The sequence below is a fragment of the Phacochoerus africanus genome, chromosome 13 (genome assembly GCF_016906955.1).
Source record: "Phacochoerus africanus isolate WHEZ1 chromosome 13, ROS_Pafr_v1, whole genome shotgun sequence".
Classification (NCBI taxonomy): domain Eukaryota; kingdom Metazoa; phylum Chordata; class Mammalia; order Artiodactyla; family Suidae; genus Phacochoerus; species Phacochoerus africanus.
In genome coordinates this window covers 833,831-851,573 of record NC_062556.1, presented here as the reverse complement: position 1 = coordinate 851,573, position 17,743 = coordinate 833,831, and the positions used below count along the sequence as shown (strand labels likewise).

The 17,743-nt window shown below is 56.1% G+C and overlaps 1 protein-coding gene across 1 annotated transcript in view; it reads left to right on the top strand.

Annotated features, from left to right (window-relative positions):
- Positions 1-7,346, top strand: part of CRYL1 (crystallin lambda 1) — an 82,278-nt gene extending 74,932 nt beyond the window's left edge. Inside the window, exons 6-8 of the mRNA XM_047755706.1 lie at positions 118-223; positions 6,011-6,117; positions 6,751-7,346. Of these exons, the coding sequence (XP_047611662.1) occupies positions 118-223; positions 6,011-6,117; positions 6,751-6,864 (327 nt within the window). The 3' untranslated portion in view covers positions 6,865-7,346. The remainder of the gene's footprint in view (positions 1-117; positions 224-6,010; positions 6,118-6,750) is intronic.
- Positions 7,347-17,743: the final 10,397 nt, after the last annotated feature.

Below are 17,743 nucleotides of genomic sequence, written 5' to 3'. Positions count from 1 at the left end.
CAGGAAAGTCTCGTGGGGCTTTGGGGACCCTGCTCCCGAGAACGGAGGGTGAAGTCATGGTCCCGAAGCTGTCTGTCCAGAGACTCACCTACGTGCCACCCTGTCTCCTCCACGCAGGCAGGAATCGTGTCTCCGGGCGACCTGGACCTCGTCATGTCCGACGGCCTGGGCCGGCGGTACGCGTTCATCGGCCCCCTGGAGACCATGCACCTCAACGCGGAAGGTAGGCGTCGGGGCCACGAGGGGCTGCAGGGCTGCCCGGCGTTCTCGTGCGTTGTGTAAACCCTTTTCTTACAAATGGGTAGAAACAGTGTCGTGTGAGGGACGGTGGCCCATCCGGTGATTCACGGGTGGGGGCGGAGACAAGGGTGGCCGTGGACCCTGTGCACCGAGGGGCGGGGTGGGGTGAGGCTGCGGGGCCCCTCCAGCCTGAGGAGGACGAGCTGCAATTCCTGGGACAGGATGAAATCACCTGCCGGGGAAGAAAAAAGATACGGTGGGGGATGTGATCGCCTGAACCTCTCTGGGCACATCTGCCTGGACAGGAGCAGCTTGCTGAGCTCCAGGCCTCCCTCCAGAAGGCAGGGCTTGGGTAGGGACAGGCGGGGGGCGGGGGGGGGGGGGGAGAAACAGGCCAGAGGGCGGGCCAGGGGCAGAGGCTGGGGGACCCGGCAGAGAGTGGGCCAGGGGGACAGGCTGGGCTGGCTGCTGCCCTGGAAGGGGGTGGGGGAGGGCGGTAGGCATGAGCCAGCGCCACTAAAGGAGGATACGCTGAGGCGGGTGAGACTCTCCCAGGAATGAAACTTTCAGCCAGACTTTAATCATTCAAAAAAGGAGACGTCATTTGAAAAACAAGCAATAAAACCTGCAGCAAATTAAATCACAAACGATTTTGAAAATTTCGAGTTCCCGTCATGACTCAGTGGTTAACGCATCCAACCAGGAACCATGAGGTTGCTGGTTCGATCCCTGGTCTTGCTCAGTGGGTTGAGGATCCGGCGTTGCTGTGAGCTGTGGTGTAGGTTGCAGATGCTGCTTGGATCCTGCGTTGCTGTGGCTCTGGTGTAGGCCGGGGGCTACAGCTCCGATTAGACCCCTAGCCTGGGAACCTCCGTATACTGCAGGAAGCGGCCCCAGAAAAGCCAAAAAAAAAAAAAAAAAGACAAAAGACACACACAAAAAAGATTTTAAAAATCTAGGAGAATGTCCCCTAAATGTTATCACACTGCTGTCTCTTGGTGTTGAAATTTTAAGTAACTTACTATCTTTTTGCTTTTTTGTTTGTTTGTTTGTTTGCCTTTTCTATGGCCACTCCCGTGGCATATGGAGGTTCCCAGGCTAGGGGTCGAATCGGAGCTGTAGCCCCCGGCCTACACCAGAGCCACAGCAACTCGGGATCCGAGCCGAGTCTGCGACCTACACCACAGCTCACGACAACGCCGGATCCTTAACCCAGTGAGCGAGGCCAGGGGTCGGACCCGCAGCCTCATGGTTCCTAGTCAGATTCGTTAACCACTAAGCCAGGACGGGAACTCCTCCTTTTGCTTTTTGTGTCATCATAAACTCCTCGTTACCATGCAGGAAGAGAGAAAGAGAGAACAGACGTTCTGTTCGGCTCCATGGCCTCCGTTTAACAAAATGCGGAGAAGCTGGGGCTCGTCCAGAGCAGGGTGACAGGAGTCGTGCGTGTCTGTCTGTCTGTGTCGTCGGTGGTGGGTGGGCCTGGAGTGGACGACTGGGCATGGAAGGAGGAACTTTCTAGAACTGGAGCTGCTGTGCAGGGAGGCCCTGCTGTGAGGGGGCAGCTGAGTGGCTGGAGGCTGGGCCCCTGCCGGGATGCTCGGGTCTAGGGGAGGCTCCTGCAGGAGACCGGGGAGCGTGAGACATAGATTTTATGGCTCCACGGTGTTTGGTAATAACTGAGTGGGTTGTCACCACAGTCGCCAACGGAGCATCGTTTCCAGGGAGGAGGTCAGGCAGTTTGACGAGAGTGTCCCTGCCCTAACCACACGGGTGGTTCTGCGCAGGTTGCTCGAGTGTGTCTGCGGGGCTGGTCAGGCACTGGCCCGTTCTCCCTGAGAAGCGCTGCTGGAGGACCCGGGGGAGCGCGTTCGTGCTGGGGTGACCCTGAGCTAGACTTCCCACGGTCATGGAAAAGGGGTCTGGAGGTCCCGTCGTGGCTCAGTAGAAACAAACCTGACTAGGACCCCAGAGGACGCAGGTTCGATCCCTGGCCTCCCTCAGTGGGCTAAGGATCCAGCGTTGCCGTGAGCTGCGGTGTAGGTCGCAGACGCGGCTCGGATCTGGCGTTGCTGTGGCTGTGGTGTAGGCTGGTGGCTTCAGCTCCGATTCGACCCCTGGCCTGGGAACTTCCATATGCCGTGGATGTGGCCCTAACCGCGCCCCCCTCCCCCAAACACACACACACACAAGAGGTCTGGGGACATGGTCTGTCAACCAGAACCTTAAAAGTGATGAACATATTTAAGCGTTTGCGACGTATGGAGACACTGCTTATAATCGCCGTGTTTTCCTTTTTCTTTCTTTTTTTCTCTTGAGGATACTGAGCTCATTCAGGGATCCCGAGAAACTGACAGGGAGAGACAGAGAGCAGCTTTGATCTCAAACAAACAGACACAGAAGCTGATGAAACTAGAAGCTCAAGAAGCAAACAGTGTGCAGACAGGAAGGAGGCCCAGAACAATTTTTCAAACAAAGCAGACAGGATAAGAAAACCTAATTGGCTTAATAAGATAATGGCAGACGGATGTAGTTTTCAACTTCAGAGCATTCCAGAGACCAGAGGCAGACGGTTATAAGATCTGGCCCAGGACTGAGGGACATGCCTGCTATTCCTCACCCCGCCTCCCAGAATATATCAAGATCGCAGTGGAGAGAATTCTTTGTTTCTTCTGATATAGTTTTCATAAAGGCAGCATCTCAGGTTAAGGTGACTTAATAGCCTTAAAAGCTATAGTTTATCTAGAAATCGTAATGGTATTTTCGGATTTGTTTTTATTTATTTATCTGCTTTTTAGCTCCATACCCACAGCTTATGGGAGTTTAGGGGTCCAATCAGAGCTGCAGCTGCTGGCCTAAACCACAGCCACAGCAACATGGGATCCGAGCCGCGTCTGCAACTACACCACAATTCAGGGCAACGCCGGATCCTTAACCCACTAAGCAAGGCCAGGGATTGAACCCACAACCTCATGGATCCTAGTCAGGTTCGTTGACTGCTGAGCCACGAAGGGAACTTGGGACTTGTTTTTAATCTAAGAAAACAGCACCTGAGAAACAAGGGCCCGTGGTTACTCTGCCTGTGGCGACTTTTTAAGGCAGCGCCGTGAAGCACCAGCTCTCAGAATCCTGTCTTGTCTTCTTTGTGTTTAATCGAGACGCCTGCTTGTGTTTGGTTCATTCCTGTGGAGCTGTCATTTGCAGGGGAACCCGTGAGCTCACGGGCTGGGTTTTCCAGAGTTAAGGGCCCCAGGTTTGGGCCTCGGGGCCTCCCTGCCGTCGGGTTCGTCCCAGCCTGATGGAGACTGGACGGTGTCGGCTGTGCTTTAGGGCCTTTCTGATCTGAAACCCTGCCCCTGGGAGCAGGCGAGTTCCCGTGGTACAGGTCACTGGCTGGAGGAAAACCAGGCCCCTCTGGCGGGCAGCGACGGCCAGGGCTCCGCAGGAGACTCGCGAGAGTTACCCTCCTAAGCGCGCGAGAACCTGGTCCTCTGCCGCGTCCAAATTCCGCAGAAGCATCGCTTCAGTTAGGTTCAAAGTCTTCCGAAAAGCTCAGCGCTGCGCGTCTTTGGAGGTGGCTGCTGTTGACAGACCAGAGGGCGTGGGTGTCCAAGATGCGGGGGAAGGACAGACGAGAGGGGTCAAAGGTGAAGAGGCCCTTTCCACTGGCAATGACACTGTCATTCTAGAATGATCCCCACTCGCCTCCCCTATCATGGTGTGGAGAAGCCAAATTTACTGGGGAAATAAGTGAAAACGCTCCTTTTTTCTCTCTCAAATGGGAGAGGAGATGTTGCAAATAACAGCAGCAGCGATGCCTTCTCTGGAGACGCGTCCACGATAAAGCCCAGCGCGGATCTGGACGGTAAGTGACCGTGACCTCCCTGTGCTGGGAGCACCGGGCCGGGCCACGGCAGCCTCGCCACTGACAGCGGGCTCTTTATCCCGAGAGCGGAGCGCAGGTCACACGAGGTGCTCTTAGGTTAGTAGGACCGAGAGTTTAGCTGCCTCCCTGGACGAGTTGGAGGTAAATTACGAGGTGCATCATAAAGACTCTCATCGTGTTTTACTCTGTTTAGAAGGAATAAATGCCCTTTTAAAGCGACACATTTTATAAAAGGCAGTCAAGAGAAAAAGCTTCTAGAAAGCCCCTGGGAGGCTCCAATGACCTCACAGGGACGCTTCAGAAATCGGAAAGGAAGCCAGAGGTGACACAGGCCACCTGAGCTGAGTTTTGCGGCTCCTTGCTGGGTGCGGGGGGTGGGGGGGTCGCCACAGCCCGTTTTCCCCAGAAGCAGGCGAGGGCGCAGCTATAGCACATCTGCCCACTCTTTTCTCACTTAATCTTTCCAGCAACCTCGGTTCTGCTCCCGCTCAGGCATGAGCCGTGTCTGTGCTGGATTTGATCGCCTTTGGCTTGAGTGAGCCAGTGAATGGGCACCGTGCAGGCCATCCTTCACGTCCAGGGGGCTCTCCGCCTTCCAGAAGGGTGCAGCCGTCCCGCAGGACTGGGGCGTGCGGGGAGCCTTCCTGAGTCGTCCCCTTGTGCTCCCGCCAAACGCAGTGAAGCCCCTCATTTTACAAGGGCGCGTCCACCGCTCAGCTGCAGAGGCCGATGTCCGAAAAGCTGGATGTTTGAATTTTCCGCCCTTCAAAAGTTTCTAAGACAAAGTGGATGTCACTGTCTCACCCTCCGAGAGAAGGAAAACGACTCGGGGAAATGCAGTGGAAATGCGTGAATTGACCCATCGGAGCAGATGTGCTACAACCTACCCCTGCCCCGAGGAGCCATCGGTCTTTTTCAGGGCGTTTCTAGCGGAGATGCTTTTGCTTTTGCTTTTAAAGGAATCCCGCAGGTTTGGTGGGTGAGAGCCCAGCTCTCGGCAAGGCTGCAGCTTTTGTTTGTCCCCTTGTTATCTCAGCCTGACTGACCAACTGCTGATTCCTCCCCGGTCCTGAAAGAGCCTGGCGAAGCGCCAAGGCGGCCCAGCGGGCGCCTGGCCGTGTCCTCCGCGGGTGCCGGGCGGGCCCCGATGCCTCCCGCCTGGAGCGCAGGCCTGCACGGGCCCGGCCGCAGGCAGGTGGGGAGGAATGTGGGAGGGGGCTGGGCTGAGTCCGGGCAAGCCTGCCCCTTGCACGGGCAGCAGCCCAGCTTCCGCTCAGCCACGCAGGCCCGGGCTGCTCCTGAGAGATGCTCCCCCCTTCGGGGTAAGCCTCCTCCTCCTGTGCTGCTCCGCCAGAATCCTCGGCTGCATCTCCCATGGATCCCCTTGCAGGGGACAGGGGCGGCCGGTGGGGCCCGCGGCTCGAACCCCCATCCCTGGCCACAGCCCGGCCTGCTTCTGGGACAAGCAGCCCAGATGGCAGAACCTGGCGTCCCAGGACACTCCGTGAAATAGTAACGAGGACCCAAGGGTGAGAGCGCAGTGGGAAACGGTTTAGTTGAGCTTGACGTCTTCGGTTCTTAGAGCACGTACTTGAGTCGCGGACCCAAGCAATCGCATGGGGACGCGATTGAAGGAGGTGTTTGTGGTAAAAACAGGATTAACGTGAGAGCAAGTAAACCGAGTGTCCACGAGAGGGGCTGACCTGGGCCCCCAAGCTCTCGTTGCTTTTCAGGACTTTGCTGCCAGGAGCAGCTGGAGTGGCGGCCCAGGAGCCCCTGGGCCTGGGCATGTCCTGCCGGTGCCTCTGCCTCGTCCCCAGGCAGGCCCCTCCCAGTCCGAGGCTGTTCTCTGATCCGGGAATCCGTGTTTCCTTGTGCTTCCAGGTATGCTGAGCTACTGTGACAGGTACCGTGAAGGCATGAAACGTGTCCTAAAGACTTTTGGACCCATTCCAGAGTTTTCCGGGGCCGTGGCTGAAAAAGTGCACCAGGTGTGTAGACCAGCTGCCCGGGCGGAAGGCGGGTTTCACCCGCAACCAGGATCTTCGCCCTGACTTTGAGCTTCCGCATTCCCGACTATCCACGGCTGGCGTGGTGGCAGGGGACCCTGCGAGCGTGTGACCAAGGCACTGGCAGCTCATTTTGACATGTCCGGAGGACCCGTCGGCCTCTGGGTTTGGAGAGCTACGATAGCTGAGCCTTGACCACGCTGTCTTGTCTCTGAAAGCAGATTCCCTTTTGGCATAAATGGGAAAAATTTCTTTTCTTTTTCTTTCTTTCTTTTTCTTTTTTCTTTTTTTGGTCTTTTTGTCTTTTTTAGGGCCGCACTTGCAGCATATGCAGGTTCCCAGCCTAGGAGTCAAATTGGAGCGGTAGCCGCTGGCCTGGGCCACAGCCACAGCCACGCCAGATCCGAGCTGTGTCTGTGACCTACACCACAGCTCACGGCAATGCCGGATCCTTAGCTCAATGCTTGAGGCCAGGGATTGAACCCGCGTCCTCATGGATGCTAGTCAGGTTCGCCAGCCGCTGAGTCACGACGGGAACTCCATGGGAACAATTCCATCCCTACTGCATTGTTCCTCTTCATGCTTCTCCTTCCTGTTCCCTTTTCCTGTTCCCAGGCCATGTGTGTGAAAGTTCCGGATGACCCAGAGCACTTAGCTGCCCGAAGGGAGTGGAGGGATGGCTGCCTCATGAGACTCGCCAAACTGAAGGGCCAGGTGCAGCCGCCGTAAGGCCTCCCGCTGCTCCTGAGTCCCGCGCGCCCCCGTTTCAGACACGTGCCATCTCAGACACGTGCCATCGCCCCGAGAGCGCCGGAGGCCACAGGACCTTGGCTCGCGGAGTCCGACACACTCTCGCCTTGGCGGGCACGGCGGTGGAAGGCTGGGCCTCCGCCCCTTCTGACTGTACCCCACACTTGGGGTTGTCACAGCCGCACTTGGGTGGGAGGGCTGCTGAGTCCCTGCCTCCCCCCCCCCCCCCCCCGGGCAAGCGGGAGGGCAAATCGTCAGGTTTTACCGTTGATTTTTAAGGTGATTACATGGGGCTACATTTTACAGCCAGTGATTGTCGTTTTGAATTGTTGTAATCTGCAGCAAAATGTTTTTATAATTCGTTTCCGGTCCCTTGCTGAGGACTCCCCGGGCCCACGTTTCTGAGGCAACTGCGTTCATTTTGTTTGACTTATTCCAATAAAAGCTTTTGATGCCATAAAGTCATCTTTTTCTACTCTTTCCGAGAAAGACGGTGACCCACCAGGGGTCTGCGACACGCGCCACAGCTCTGGGCTGCTGGGCACGCAGGAGCAGGAACATGCAAACGAGCGGCCCAAAACCACCTCACGGAATGGGATCCACCGAGCACTTATTAAAAAGGTCAATTCTGGAGTTCCCGACGTGGCGCAGTGGTTAACGAATCCGGCTAGGAACCATGAGGTTGTGGGTTTGATCCCGGCCTTGCTCAGTGGGTTAAGGGTCCGGCATTACCGTGAGCTGTGGTGGAGGTCGCAGACACGGCTCGGATCTGGCGTTGCTGTGGCTCTGGCGTAGGCTGGCAGCTACAGCTCTGATTAGACCCCTAGTCTGGGAACCTCCATATGCCGCTAGAGCGGCCCAAGAAATGGCAAAGAGACAAAAAACAAAAAACAAAAAAAAGGCCAATTCTGCATCTCCCAGAGGGTCCTGCTAAGTCAGGGTGTCCACAGGCAGGCCCAGGAATTTGTTCTTAACAGGAAGGCCATCGCTCTACCCACCCACCTGGCCTCCTCCCGACGCCTCTGAGAGGCAGATTCTGGCCGCCCTGGGGGCCCACTCGACGCGTGGGAACCGTGCTGGGGAGGTGCTTTCTCAGGCTGAGCCGACTCTGCCTCCGTCCTGCTGATCTCTGTTCGCGGCCCTGACGGCCTGGCGCAGACCTGAGGCTTCTCCTCGAACGTGAGTCTGTGCTTTTCCTCGTGAATTAGACGGGCAGCTGTGTTTCGAGAAAATGGTATTTTCCATCAGGAAGAAACAGGGAATTCTCCAAATGTGTGGGATGCTAGTAAATTGAGCTCTTTCGAAATCTGGAGTCTGTGTTACACTTGCTGTGAAAGCCCGATCCGGCTGGACTGGCTTCAAAGTTGATGTTCACAGGGCTCAGAGACCTGCGGTTCTGGCAGTCTGACCTTGGAAGGAACTGGTGTAAAGAAGCCTGTCTTTATGCGTCTAGGATCTGGAAACCAGTGTCCACGACGGGCCGCACTCAGAAAACGGTCTTGATGGAATAAAGGACTTCATGTTTCACGAGAGACGCTTGGAGTTCCCACCATGGCTCAGAGGGAACAAATCTGACCAGAATCTGTGAAGACTCAGGTTCGATCCCTGGCCTCGCTCAGTGGGTTAGGGATCCAGCATTGCTGTGAGCTGTGGTGTAGGTCGCAGATGCGGCTTGGATCCGACGTTGCTGTGGCTGTGGTGTAGACCAGCAGCTACAGCTCTGATTTGACCCCTAGGCTGGGGGCCTCCATGTGCTGCAGGTGCAGCCCTAAAAAGCAGAAAGAGAAAGAAAGAGCTTACATTTGATACTAGCAAACTTTTGAAAACTGAACCCATAATCCTTCTATAAGACTAAGAACTGGGAAAACCTTCTGACATAATGTAGGAAAATACACGCCTCCTGAACTAGGCATCCTTCCAAGTGTGAGGGCCACTGCTGTTGTCACGGGCTAATACCATAAATCCTTTAGAAAAATGCTTCCTCCACTCAACTGTCCTCCACAGCTGAGTAAGCTACACTTTGCTCAGCATGGTGGGAAGAGGTTTAACTCTTTCAGGCAGGCGGTGACCTTCAGTCCTGCCAACAATTAAAGCTCTTGTCATAGTATACGCCACGGAGTCGCTGTCCGTATCCCGCCTTGCATAATGCACAGCACACAGAAGACCACATGGAGGGGTGCCCTTGTGGCGCAGCAGGTTAAGGACCCAGCATGGCCCCAGCTGTGGTGCAGGTTCAGACCCTGACCTGGAAACTTCCGCGTGCCGCAGGCGGCCAAAAAAAAAAAGAAGAACCCCATGAAACATATTTTCTCTCCATGTTCTCTATGGAACTGCATGTGTAACTATGTATATAACACGTCTCTCTGTACACAGCACAGCCTCTTTCACTTCAATAGCCTCAGAAGTTGCTAGATCACTGGGACCCCTGCACCTTATTTTTACCCCATCCTGGAAAAAGCTACTTGCTTATCAAAAGAGGGTATTATGATGAGAAGCTGAAAAGGCCCCATATGTTGATGGGGCTTTGCCATTTTCTACAAGGGAATTCGGGGTTTTCAAAATATACAAATAGAGTGTCTACATTGCTACCCAAAGCCATGCGAAGCCCCAGTTTTCCCAGCTTCACAGAATGCTAGTTCCCCTCTGGTGCTGCCTTTGATCCTAAAACACAGCCTAGGTGTATGGCTTCACCTGCGATCGAAAACCCTTTGGGATGTTGTATGAGATATGTGTCTTCTCGTGTGGAACAGAGGCGTCTAATAGCTGGTAAAGCTTCTCGTCTCGCTCTAAACCACAGTCCAACCAAAGTCATGCCTCTATCAGACCGCAAATTAGAGGCCGCAGGACTCAGACTTCAAAGGTCAGAATCGCGCCTGACGATGTCTAGTGCTTTCCAGTTTTATCATCTGTGACTTAATTTGTCTTGACCTTTAGTATCTCCGCTTGGCAGCTGGAGCTGAGACGCTGGATCCCGGAGCTCGTGGGTGGTGGGGTTGGTCTACTCTCTGGGGTCCCTGCCCCCGGTAATAACGGCTGCCACTTTCCTTGAGCACCTGCTGTGTTCCCGACACTTTAAGGAACATTGTCGCTGGTGGGCACTTTGTGTACGTGATCCCTGACCCATAAAACCCCCTCGGAAGGAAGTGGTTTCGTCACTAACTTTGCAAAGGAGCTCGGCCCCCAGGTCCGTCTGGCCTCAGAGCCTGTCCTTTGCCGTCTTTCGTTTTGCTTTACTTTTAGGAAAAGCATATGCGCGCCCCGAGGGGGCGGGGGGGGGCACATCGCATCAAAGGACCCCAACCGGGCCCACTGTCTTCAAGTTGTCTCGATGTGCAGATGAGCTGATGGCGAGCTGGCCTCCCTCTCTGTCTGTCAAGACTTGTCGTCTCGTGGGGGAGGTCTCCTCCGGTGACACACCACGTCTCAGCCGAACTCCCGAGAGTTGCTTCAGGAACCAGCATTTCTTTTGCTGTCGCTGCCACCGTCCGGCCCAGATTCCCCGGATCCAGCCTCATCAAGCAAAAGGCAGGAGGGAGGCCAGGAGGAGGCCGTGCAAGAATTTGCTCCAAAGGAGCTGCTTCAGTTACTTCAAAGGAACGTCTCGTTCCTTTGAGTCTTTGCTGCAGAAGTTCTGAAAAATCCCCTCAGGGACAAACCTTCCTGGAATCCACGCTCCCGCCCTGGGAAGGGCCTGCACGCCTGTGCGAAGGAGCCTGATTTCAGCCCTCATCGAGGCACAGATTCACTCAAAAGGCAGCGCCCTCGGCGCAGGGGGCAGTGAATTGGGTCCTGGATCACAACCTGGAAGGCAGCGCTCGTCCTGGACAGCCGGGGTCCAGGCTTTCTGGGGGCTGGGGCATCCCGGGACGGTCAGGGTGTGTGACCTTCTCTGGGCAAAGCCTGAGAAAGTGACCCCCACGGGTGCCCCGGGGGCGTCTGCGGTTTAATCTCTCAGAAGTGGCGCTCGGCCGGGGGCCCTTTGGGAAGACTGAGTGCGCTCCAAATGTGGGTCTCCGGGGAAAGGCCGGCTGGGGTCCGGCAGCTCCGAAGGATGGGAAATGCGAGTCCCGGTTCCGACAGACTTGTTCCAGGAACCGGGGCATCGGTGAGGGGAGGCGGCAGGAGGAGCGAGGTGGGTGTCAGCCCGGAGCTTGGCCACCCGCGTCCGCTCCCGGGGCAGCTGCTGGAACAGACGAGCACGGACGGCGGAAGGGAGGCACGCAGGGTTTTGAAGGGCAGGAGTCCAGGACCAAGACGTGGACAGGGCCGCAGGCCCCCGCAGGCTCCTCAGAGCCCTCCGTGCAACGGAAGCCCCCTCTCTGTGGACGCCAGGCCCGCCTGGGCCGGCCAGCCTCGACCCCGAGGTCAGCCTTGTGCTGTCTGTCCCTCCCTGTGCCACATAGTTGTGTGAGTTGTGCCCTTTCCTGGGGGTTGGCACCAGAAAGCGAGCTGGCGCAGCTACTGGGTCCTGCCTGGCCGGGGGCTCAGGTCTGTCCTGTCAGGACTCAGCGCGGTCCTGTCCCCGTGGGGTTGGGCCTGGGGCCACCTCCTTCCCCTCCGTTCCTCCTTCCCTGCCTCCTTCGGGTTCATGTGAAAAGCGATTTTAACTCTTCCAACTCCTAATGATGTTCAAGTTAAACCTCTTGGTTGAACACGTTTGAGGGGTTGCTCTAGAAACTTTCTCAATTTTATCATACTCAAACTTTTTTTTTTTTTTTTGGCCACACCTGCAGCATATGGAAGTTCCTGGGCCAGGGATTGAACCCTTGCCATAGCAGTGACAACATAGGACCTTTTTTTTTTTTTTTTTTGTCTTTTTGCCCTTCCTAGGGCTGCTCTTCGCAGCATATCCCAGGCCAGGGGTCTAATCAGAGCTGTAGCCGCCGGCCTCCACCACAGCCACAGCAACGTGGGATCCCAGCCACGTCTGCGACCCACACCACAGCTCACGGCAACGCAGGATCCCCAACCCACTGAGCAAGGCCGGGGATTGAACCCTCAACCTCATGGTTCCCAGTCGGATGCGTTAACCACTGCGCCACGACGGGGACTCCTCAACATGGGACCTTTAACCTGCTGAGCCACCAAAGAACTCCCTCCCTTTTTCTTATTAGTATTTTTTCAGACTTTTCTCCTCATTCTCATTTTTCAAAAAGTTTGACTAAGATCTGTCCTTTGTCTATAACACGACAGGGCTGCTAAGCTACTTGGCTCTGTGTGTATCCTAGCAGTTTTTTCGGTTTTTTTGTTTGTTTGTTTTTCGTTTGCTTTTTAGGGCCATACCCGAGGCATATGGAGGTTCCCAGGCTAGGGGTTGAATCAGAGCTGTAGCTGCTGGTCTACACCACAGCCACAGCAACGTCGGATCCAAGCCACGTCTGCGACCTGCACCACAGCTCACAGCAACGCTGGATCCTTAACCCACTGAGCAAGGCCAGGGCTCGAAGCTGCAACCTCATGGTTCCTAGTCGGACTCATTAACCACTGTGCCACGACGGGAACTCCTGCCTTCGCCGTTTGAGGGGAAGTGGCCGTGGTCTCACTGGACAGCTGCCCCTTCCCTCTGTCCGTCCCCTGGGCTCCGGCTCAGGTCCGGAGACCGACCACTTGCTGTTCTTCCACAGGACTTTTCCTCTTTGTGGTTCCGAAAATGGGTCATTTCTCTTGTCCTGTTTTCAAGGCGGTGAACCCCTCCTCTGCGGCCCGTCTTTCGGGAGGCCTGTCGAGCGCATTTTTCACTTGGGTCCGGGGTTTTTTCTACACGAGGGTCTCCATTTGTTTTCTTTTTGAAGTTTCCACTTCTCTGCCAGCATCATCCCCCGCTTCGCGGCCTTCTTGCCACTTGGCTGGCGAATCCTTTCAGGTACGTAGCGTGGCTGTTTAAACGGCTCATCTGCTACCTTCAAAATGTAAGTTTTCTATACGTCTAGGTCCATTATCCTGATTATCGGTTGCATTGTCCAGTTTTTGCTTGTCTGTTCAGGGGATCGTGCCTGAGACGTGCAGAGACGGACCCGTCCCATCTTGGCCTGGAACGTGCCGCGTTTGCTCCAGGAGGCATTGCAGTCATTGCCGGGTCCTCAGCGCTGTGTGGACCTGTCTTCTCGGGCCGCCAGCCAGAGCTGTGGCCGGTCCAGTTTTTCAGGAACCGCCTGCAGGGTTTGCTGAGCCAGGTCTAGGAACTCAGACGCCCAGCAGCTCCGCCACGGTGCTGCTTCCTGCTCAGACCATAAGCTGCTCAGGACTCAAGGGGCCCCCACACTGACCTGTGACCCCTCGTCTGCTCCTCCCCGGGATGGCTCTCATTTCCAGCTGCTGTGGCAGCTCTGACCTTTAACCTCTGGCTTGAGCCCAACGCCACAGCCTCTTCCCGCGCCAGCACCTGTTCTGCTTTGTGCGGGGACAGCGACCTCGGGAAGGGCTGGTCGCAGTGAGCTGGCTGGTCAATGACCTTCCTCCTGGGCGGGCCCGTGCCTGCTCCTGGTTATTCTCTGACCAGCTTGCCATCACGATTAAGAACCTTGGGCCAACATGAGCATCTTTCCCTAGGCTGGGATCAGAACCCACCTGCTTAGCTGCGACAGTCTGGGTGTTTGGTCTACACCCCAGACCACCTGCGTTAGACTTTCTGGGTGTGGAACACAGCGTGGGTATCCCTTGAAGTGCCTGGCGACTTCTGTGTAACCGAAGTTGCTGGAAGCATTTATGAAGCATCGTATGTCTCAGCGCTTTTCATTAACGATTTTCCAGTCCTCTGGTAGCCTCATTATTTTCATACAGGGAACTAAGGGTTAGGATGTTCCAGAGCCAGGCCTTGACACCGCCAGTGTGACCTCAGACCCAAGGGTTAACAGCCGGCTTCACTGTGCAGCGTGGGGAGGGCCGGTGGGGGGGTGGCAGGCGGGAGGGGGGACCGGGGGTTTGCGGTCGGAATGGCTGGCGCTCTGTTGTGTGGCCGTAGTTCACTTGGGCATTTCCCCTGTGGGAGGGTACTTACAATGTTGTCGATATTCTGACTGTTATAAATCATTTTGCGCAGGATATTTTGTACCTAAGCTAAATCCGTCTCTAATTGTTTACTTAGAATAAATTAGAAGAGGAATTGGGTTTTAAGTAGGTAGAAACGGTTAAAAATCTTGGTTCCTCCTGCCAGACACCTCCAACCACGCACCTGGATGCGGGGGATACCAGCTCTGGGTACCCTTTTCACGGGGACATAATAATGGAGCCGGCCAGCTGGATGTGGACATTTGATTTCTAGTACATCTTTCTTGCAGTGACGTTAAATTTTCTGAGATTCGTGCCTGTCTGTCGGAATGTGTGTGGGCTTCTGGTGGACGGCGAGGAGGAGAGAGTCGGGGTGTCTGGTCCGCAGCGCGGGCACACCCAGCCCGGGTCGGCCGCAGGCCTGCGGCTGAGGCTGAGTCAGCCACGCCAGGTGTGTCTTGAGCCACCCAGGAATCGCCTTGCCATCGCTGGCTTTCCACAACCTGCCTTTCCGTGAAGTCCTTGCCATACCCATCCTTGCGGAGATCTGTGAGGGCTGGTGAGTAAGAGGAGGAGACGTGAAATAACACGTTACACCCTTTCTGGACCGGCCGCCGCCTCCTTTCGTGGTGAAAGAGCAGGAAAAGGGAGGGAACAGAGGGCAGGCGTGCTCAGGTCTGGGGGGTCAGGGCGGGATGGGAGAACCCCCCGGGGCCCTCGGCTCTTCCTTTTGAAAAACGCATTTCTGGCAGAAGGATACCGTGGCATCTGTCGATGTTTCAAAGCAGTTCAAGCAGAAAACACAATGTAAACCGAGCGAATTCTCAGCACACGCCACTGCAGTGCAAGGTCCCGAATGTCCGTCTTGTTTCCCTTTATTTTATTGTATTTATTTATTTGTTTGTTTATTTTTGTCTTTTTGCCCTTTCTAAGGCCGCTCCCGTGGCATACGGCGGTTCCCAGGCGACGGGTCTAATTGGAGCCGTAGCCACCAGCCTGCGCCAGAGCCACATCAACGCAAGATCCGAGCCGCGTCTGCGACCTACACCCCAGCTCACAGCAACGCCGGATCCCTAACCCACTGAGTGAGGCCAGGGATCGAACCTGCAACCCCAGGGTTCCTAGTTGGATTCGTTAACCACCGAGCCACGACGGGAACACCCCATTCCCTTTATTTTAATATTTTTTCTCCTACAGCATATGGAAGCCCCCAGACCAGGGGTCAAATCGGAGCCACAGCCCCGGCAACATCAGGTCTGAGCCCCGTCTGTGACCTATGCCACAGTTTGCAGCAAGGCTGGCTCCTTTAACCCACTGAGCGAGGCCAGGGATCGAACCCACATCTTCATGGATACTAGGCAGGTTCTTAACTGGCTTAGCCACAATGGGAACTCCTGGAACATTTAAAGTCAGGCTTACAAGTGCTTCTAAGGTTAAATCTGGAATCTGCGCAAAAATCAAAGCAACTTCCTGACTCCCAGTAGGAGCATATACTAAAACCAGATAAAGATGAATCTTGCTCTATATATGTCTGTACGTGTACATATATATATTTATGTAAATGAATATTTATGGCCGCACCCGAGGCGTATGGGAGTTCCTGGGCCAGCTGCAGCAAAGCTGGGTCCTCTAACCCATGGTGCTGGGTTGGGGATCAAACCTGCACCTCTGCAGCAACCAGAGCCGCTGCATTTGGGTTCTTAATCCACTGCACCACAGCAGGAACGCCTCAATATTTTTATGACGGCTATAAACTCTGGCCCGATTTCTGCAGTGTCCACGTACAGAACTGTGGACACAGAGGAGGCAGAGCTGTCCCCAGACAACCAACCCTGAAGCCACCTCTGTCATTCCGCAGTGCTGCCTGTGGGGTTTACAGAGGATAAAACATACACTTGTGTCTACAGTGGAAGTTCCCAGCCCCAGAATGCATAGGAGCTGCAGCTGCGGCAACAGCGGATCCCTGAACCCACTGCGCCGGGCGGGGATGGAACCCACACCCCAGCAGTGACCTGAGCTGCTGCAGACAGATCCTCAACCTACTGTGCCATGGCGGGAACGCCTCCGTTGTACTTTTTAAAGCAGCATGCCAGTACCTTTTCTGGGGAAATCGTTTGATGCTGAGCGTGCAGAGCAGGTGTCGTGGACTTTGCAAGACTGGGTTTCTGGCGGAGACAGACGTGCACATCCATCAGTCAGCTTCCTTCTCCTGCTTTGCTCAGCAGTGACCTGGGGAGAGAGGATCCGCCCGTCATCCTCCCTTCTCTCCCGTCTGAACGCACCAGCTTGGATGGAGGGGTGGGCGCTCGCCAGGGAGAGCGCGGCTTCAAAGCCCAGGGAGGCCCTTACCGACTGTCTGTTTGGAGAAGGTGGGAAGGAGAAGCTCGACCAGTGCCAACCAAGACCAGCTCCCGCAGCAGAGCCGCCGCTCGTGGGCGTCTCTGGCCCCATGCTTCGCTTGCTTCCTGTGCAGTTTCGACAGGGGAGCAGCTGTGTGCCCGGGGCCAGGGCAGAGGGACCCAAGGCCAGGCTTCCACGCGGGTCCCCGGGGAGGAGGGAGGTTCCGCTCAGCAGGTGACACAGTGAGACCGCATGCCTCTTCCTGCAGGTCGGCACTTGGTCTTGAACCACCGCCTGGGTGAACAGCCGGCATCACCGTCCACGGCTAGGAAGCTGCTCTCCCCAGGGTGGGCATCGGGGGCTTTTCCATTTTCCACCTGAGTTGCCAACTGTCAGGGAAAGAAAAGCCCAGACCAGGAGGCTGTGATCCAGTCCGAGACCAGTGTCCCCACGCGTTCGGTGATACACGGGCTAAGAGCCCCGGAGGAGGCTGCAGGGCACAGCATCAGGGAGAGGCCTGGGGAGGACAGAGCAGCCGCACACGTGCCCTGAGGCTGCAGGCTGGGGGCAGCCAGGCTGCACATGCGACAGGAGCAGGCCCGGGTCCCCAGTGCAACCCACATGACTCAGAGGGGGATCGGCCTGCCGAGACCAACGCCGAGGAAGGCGTTGTGGTGAGGCAGGGTCCCCTTGCTTCCCAGGTCTGGGGATGGGGCCTCTGTGGGTTCGGGACCTGGTACCTGGCCTTCTCTCCCTGTCCCTGCTCTGCCCAAGACGAACATGAGCCAGTGCCGCTAGGGGTCTGGGTGTGACCTGTGGGCACTGGAGCCTGGCGAGGAGGAAGCCCATCTGTGCCATGCTGGGGACAAGCCAGCTGCTGGGAGGCGGGGAGGCGGGCACCCGAGTGCCACAGAGGCCAGCAGTGTGGCAGGTGTGGCTTCTGGGCCCAGTGGAGGCAGAAGAGAGGCTTCCAGGGCTGGAAGCTTCCAGACCCAAGGAGAGGCAGCAGCTTCCTCGGTGGCCTGGTGCTGAGGTGTGGCTTGGGAGCCACTTGTGAACTGTGAGTCTGTCTCTTCAGCCCTTGCATAAAGAACACCGGGAGCTGCTGACTGTCCTGCAGTAAATCTGTAAAGCTCAGCTGTGGTGGGTTGGTCCTGACAGCGCAGGCCCCGCTCACGCACCTGGAGCGGCTCTGAGGGTTTCCGGTTGGGGAGGAATGAAGTCAGACACCAGGCATGTGGCTCCCCTGGAACCGAGGAGGTTTTATTAGGACGGCTCCTAACAGAATCCAGCCTGGGAGCCGAGAGCTGCGCCAGGACCACAGCAGCCTGGCAGCCTCTCGGTGCAGCCAGGATCCGTGCATCACCGCGTGATCCTCCCACTTGTGGTTTCTCACGGGTGGTTAGATGCCAAGACAATTAAATGCCTCCCAGTCTCCCAGGAAAGCGGGAAAAGGAATCTCCAGCTGATGATTAATCATATCTTTGCATCTCATCTACTCACGGGAGAAAGAACGTCTCCCGCTCCCCCA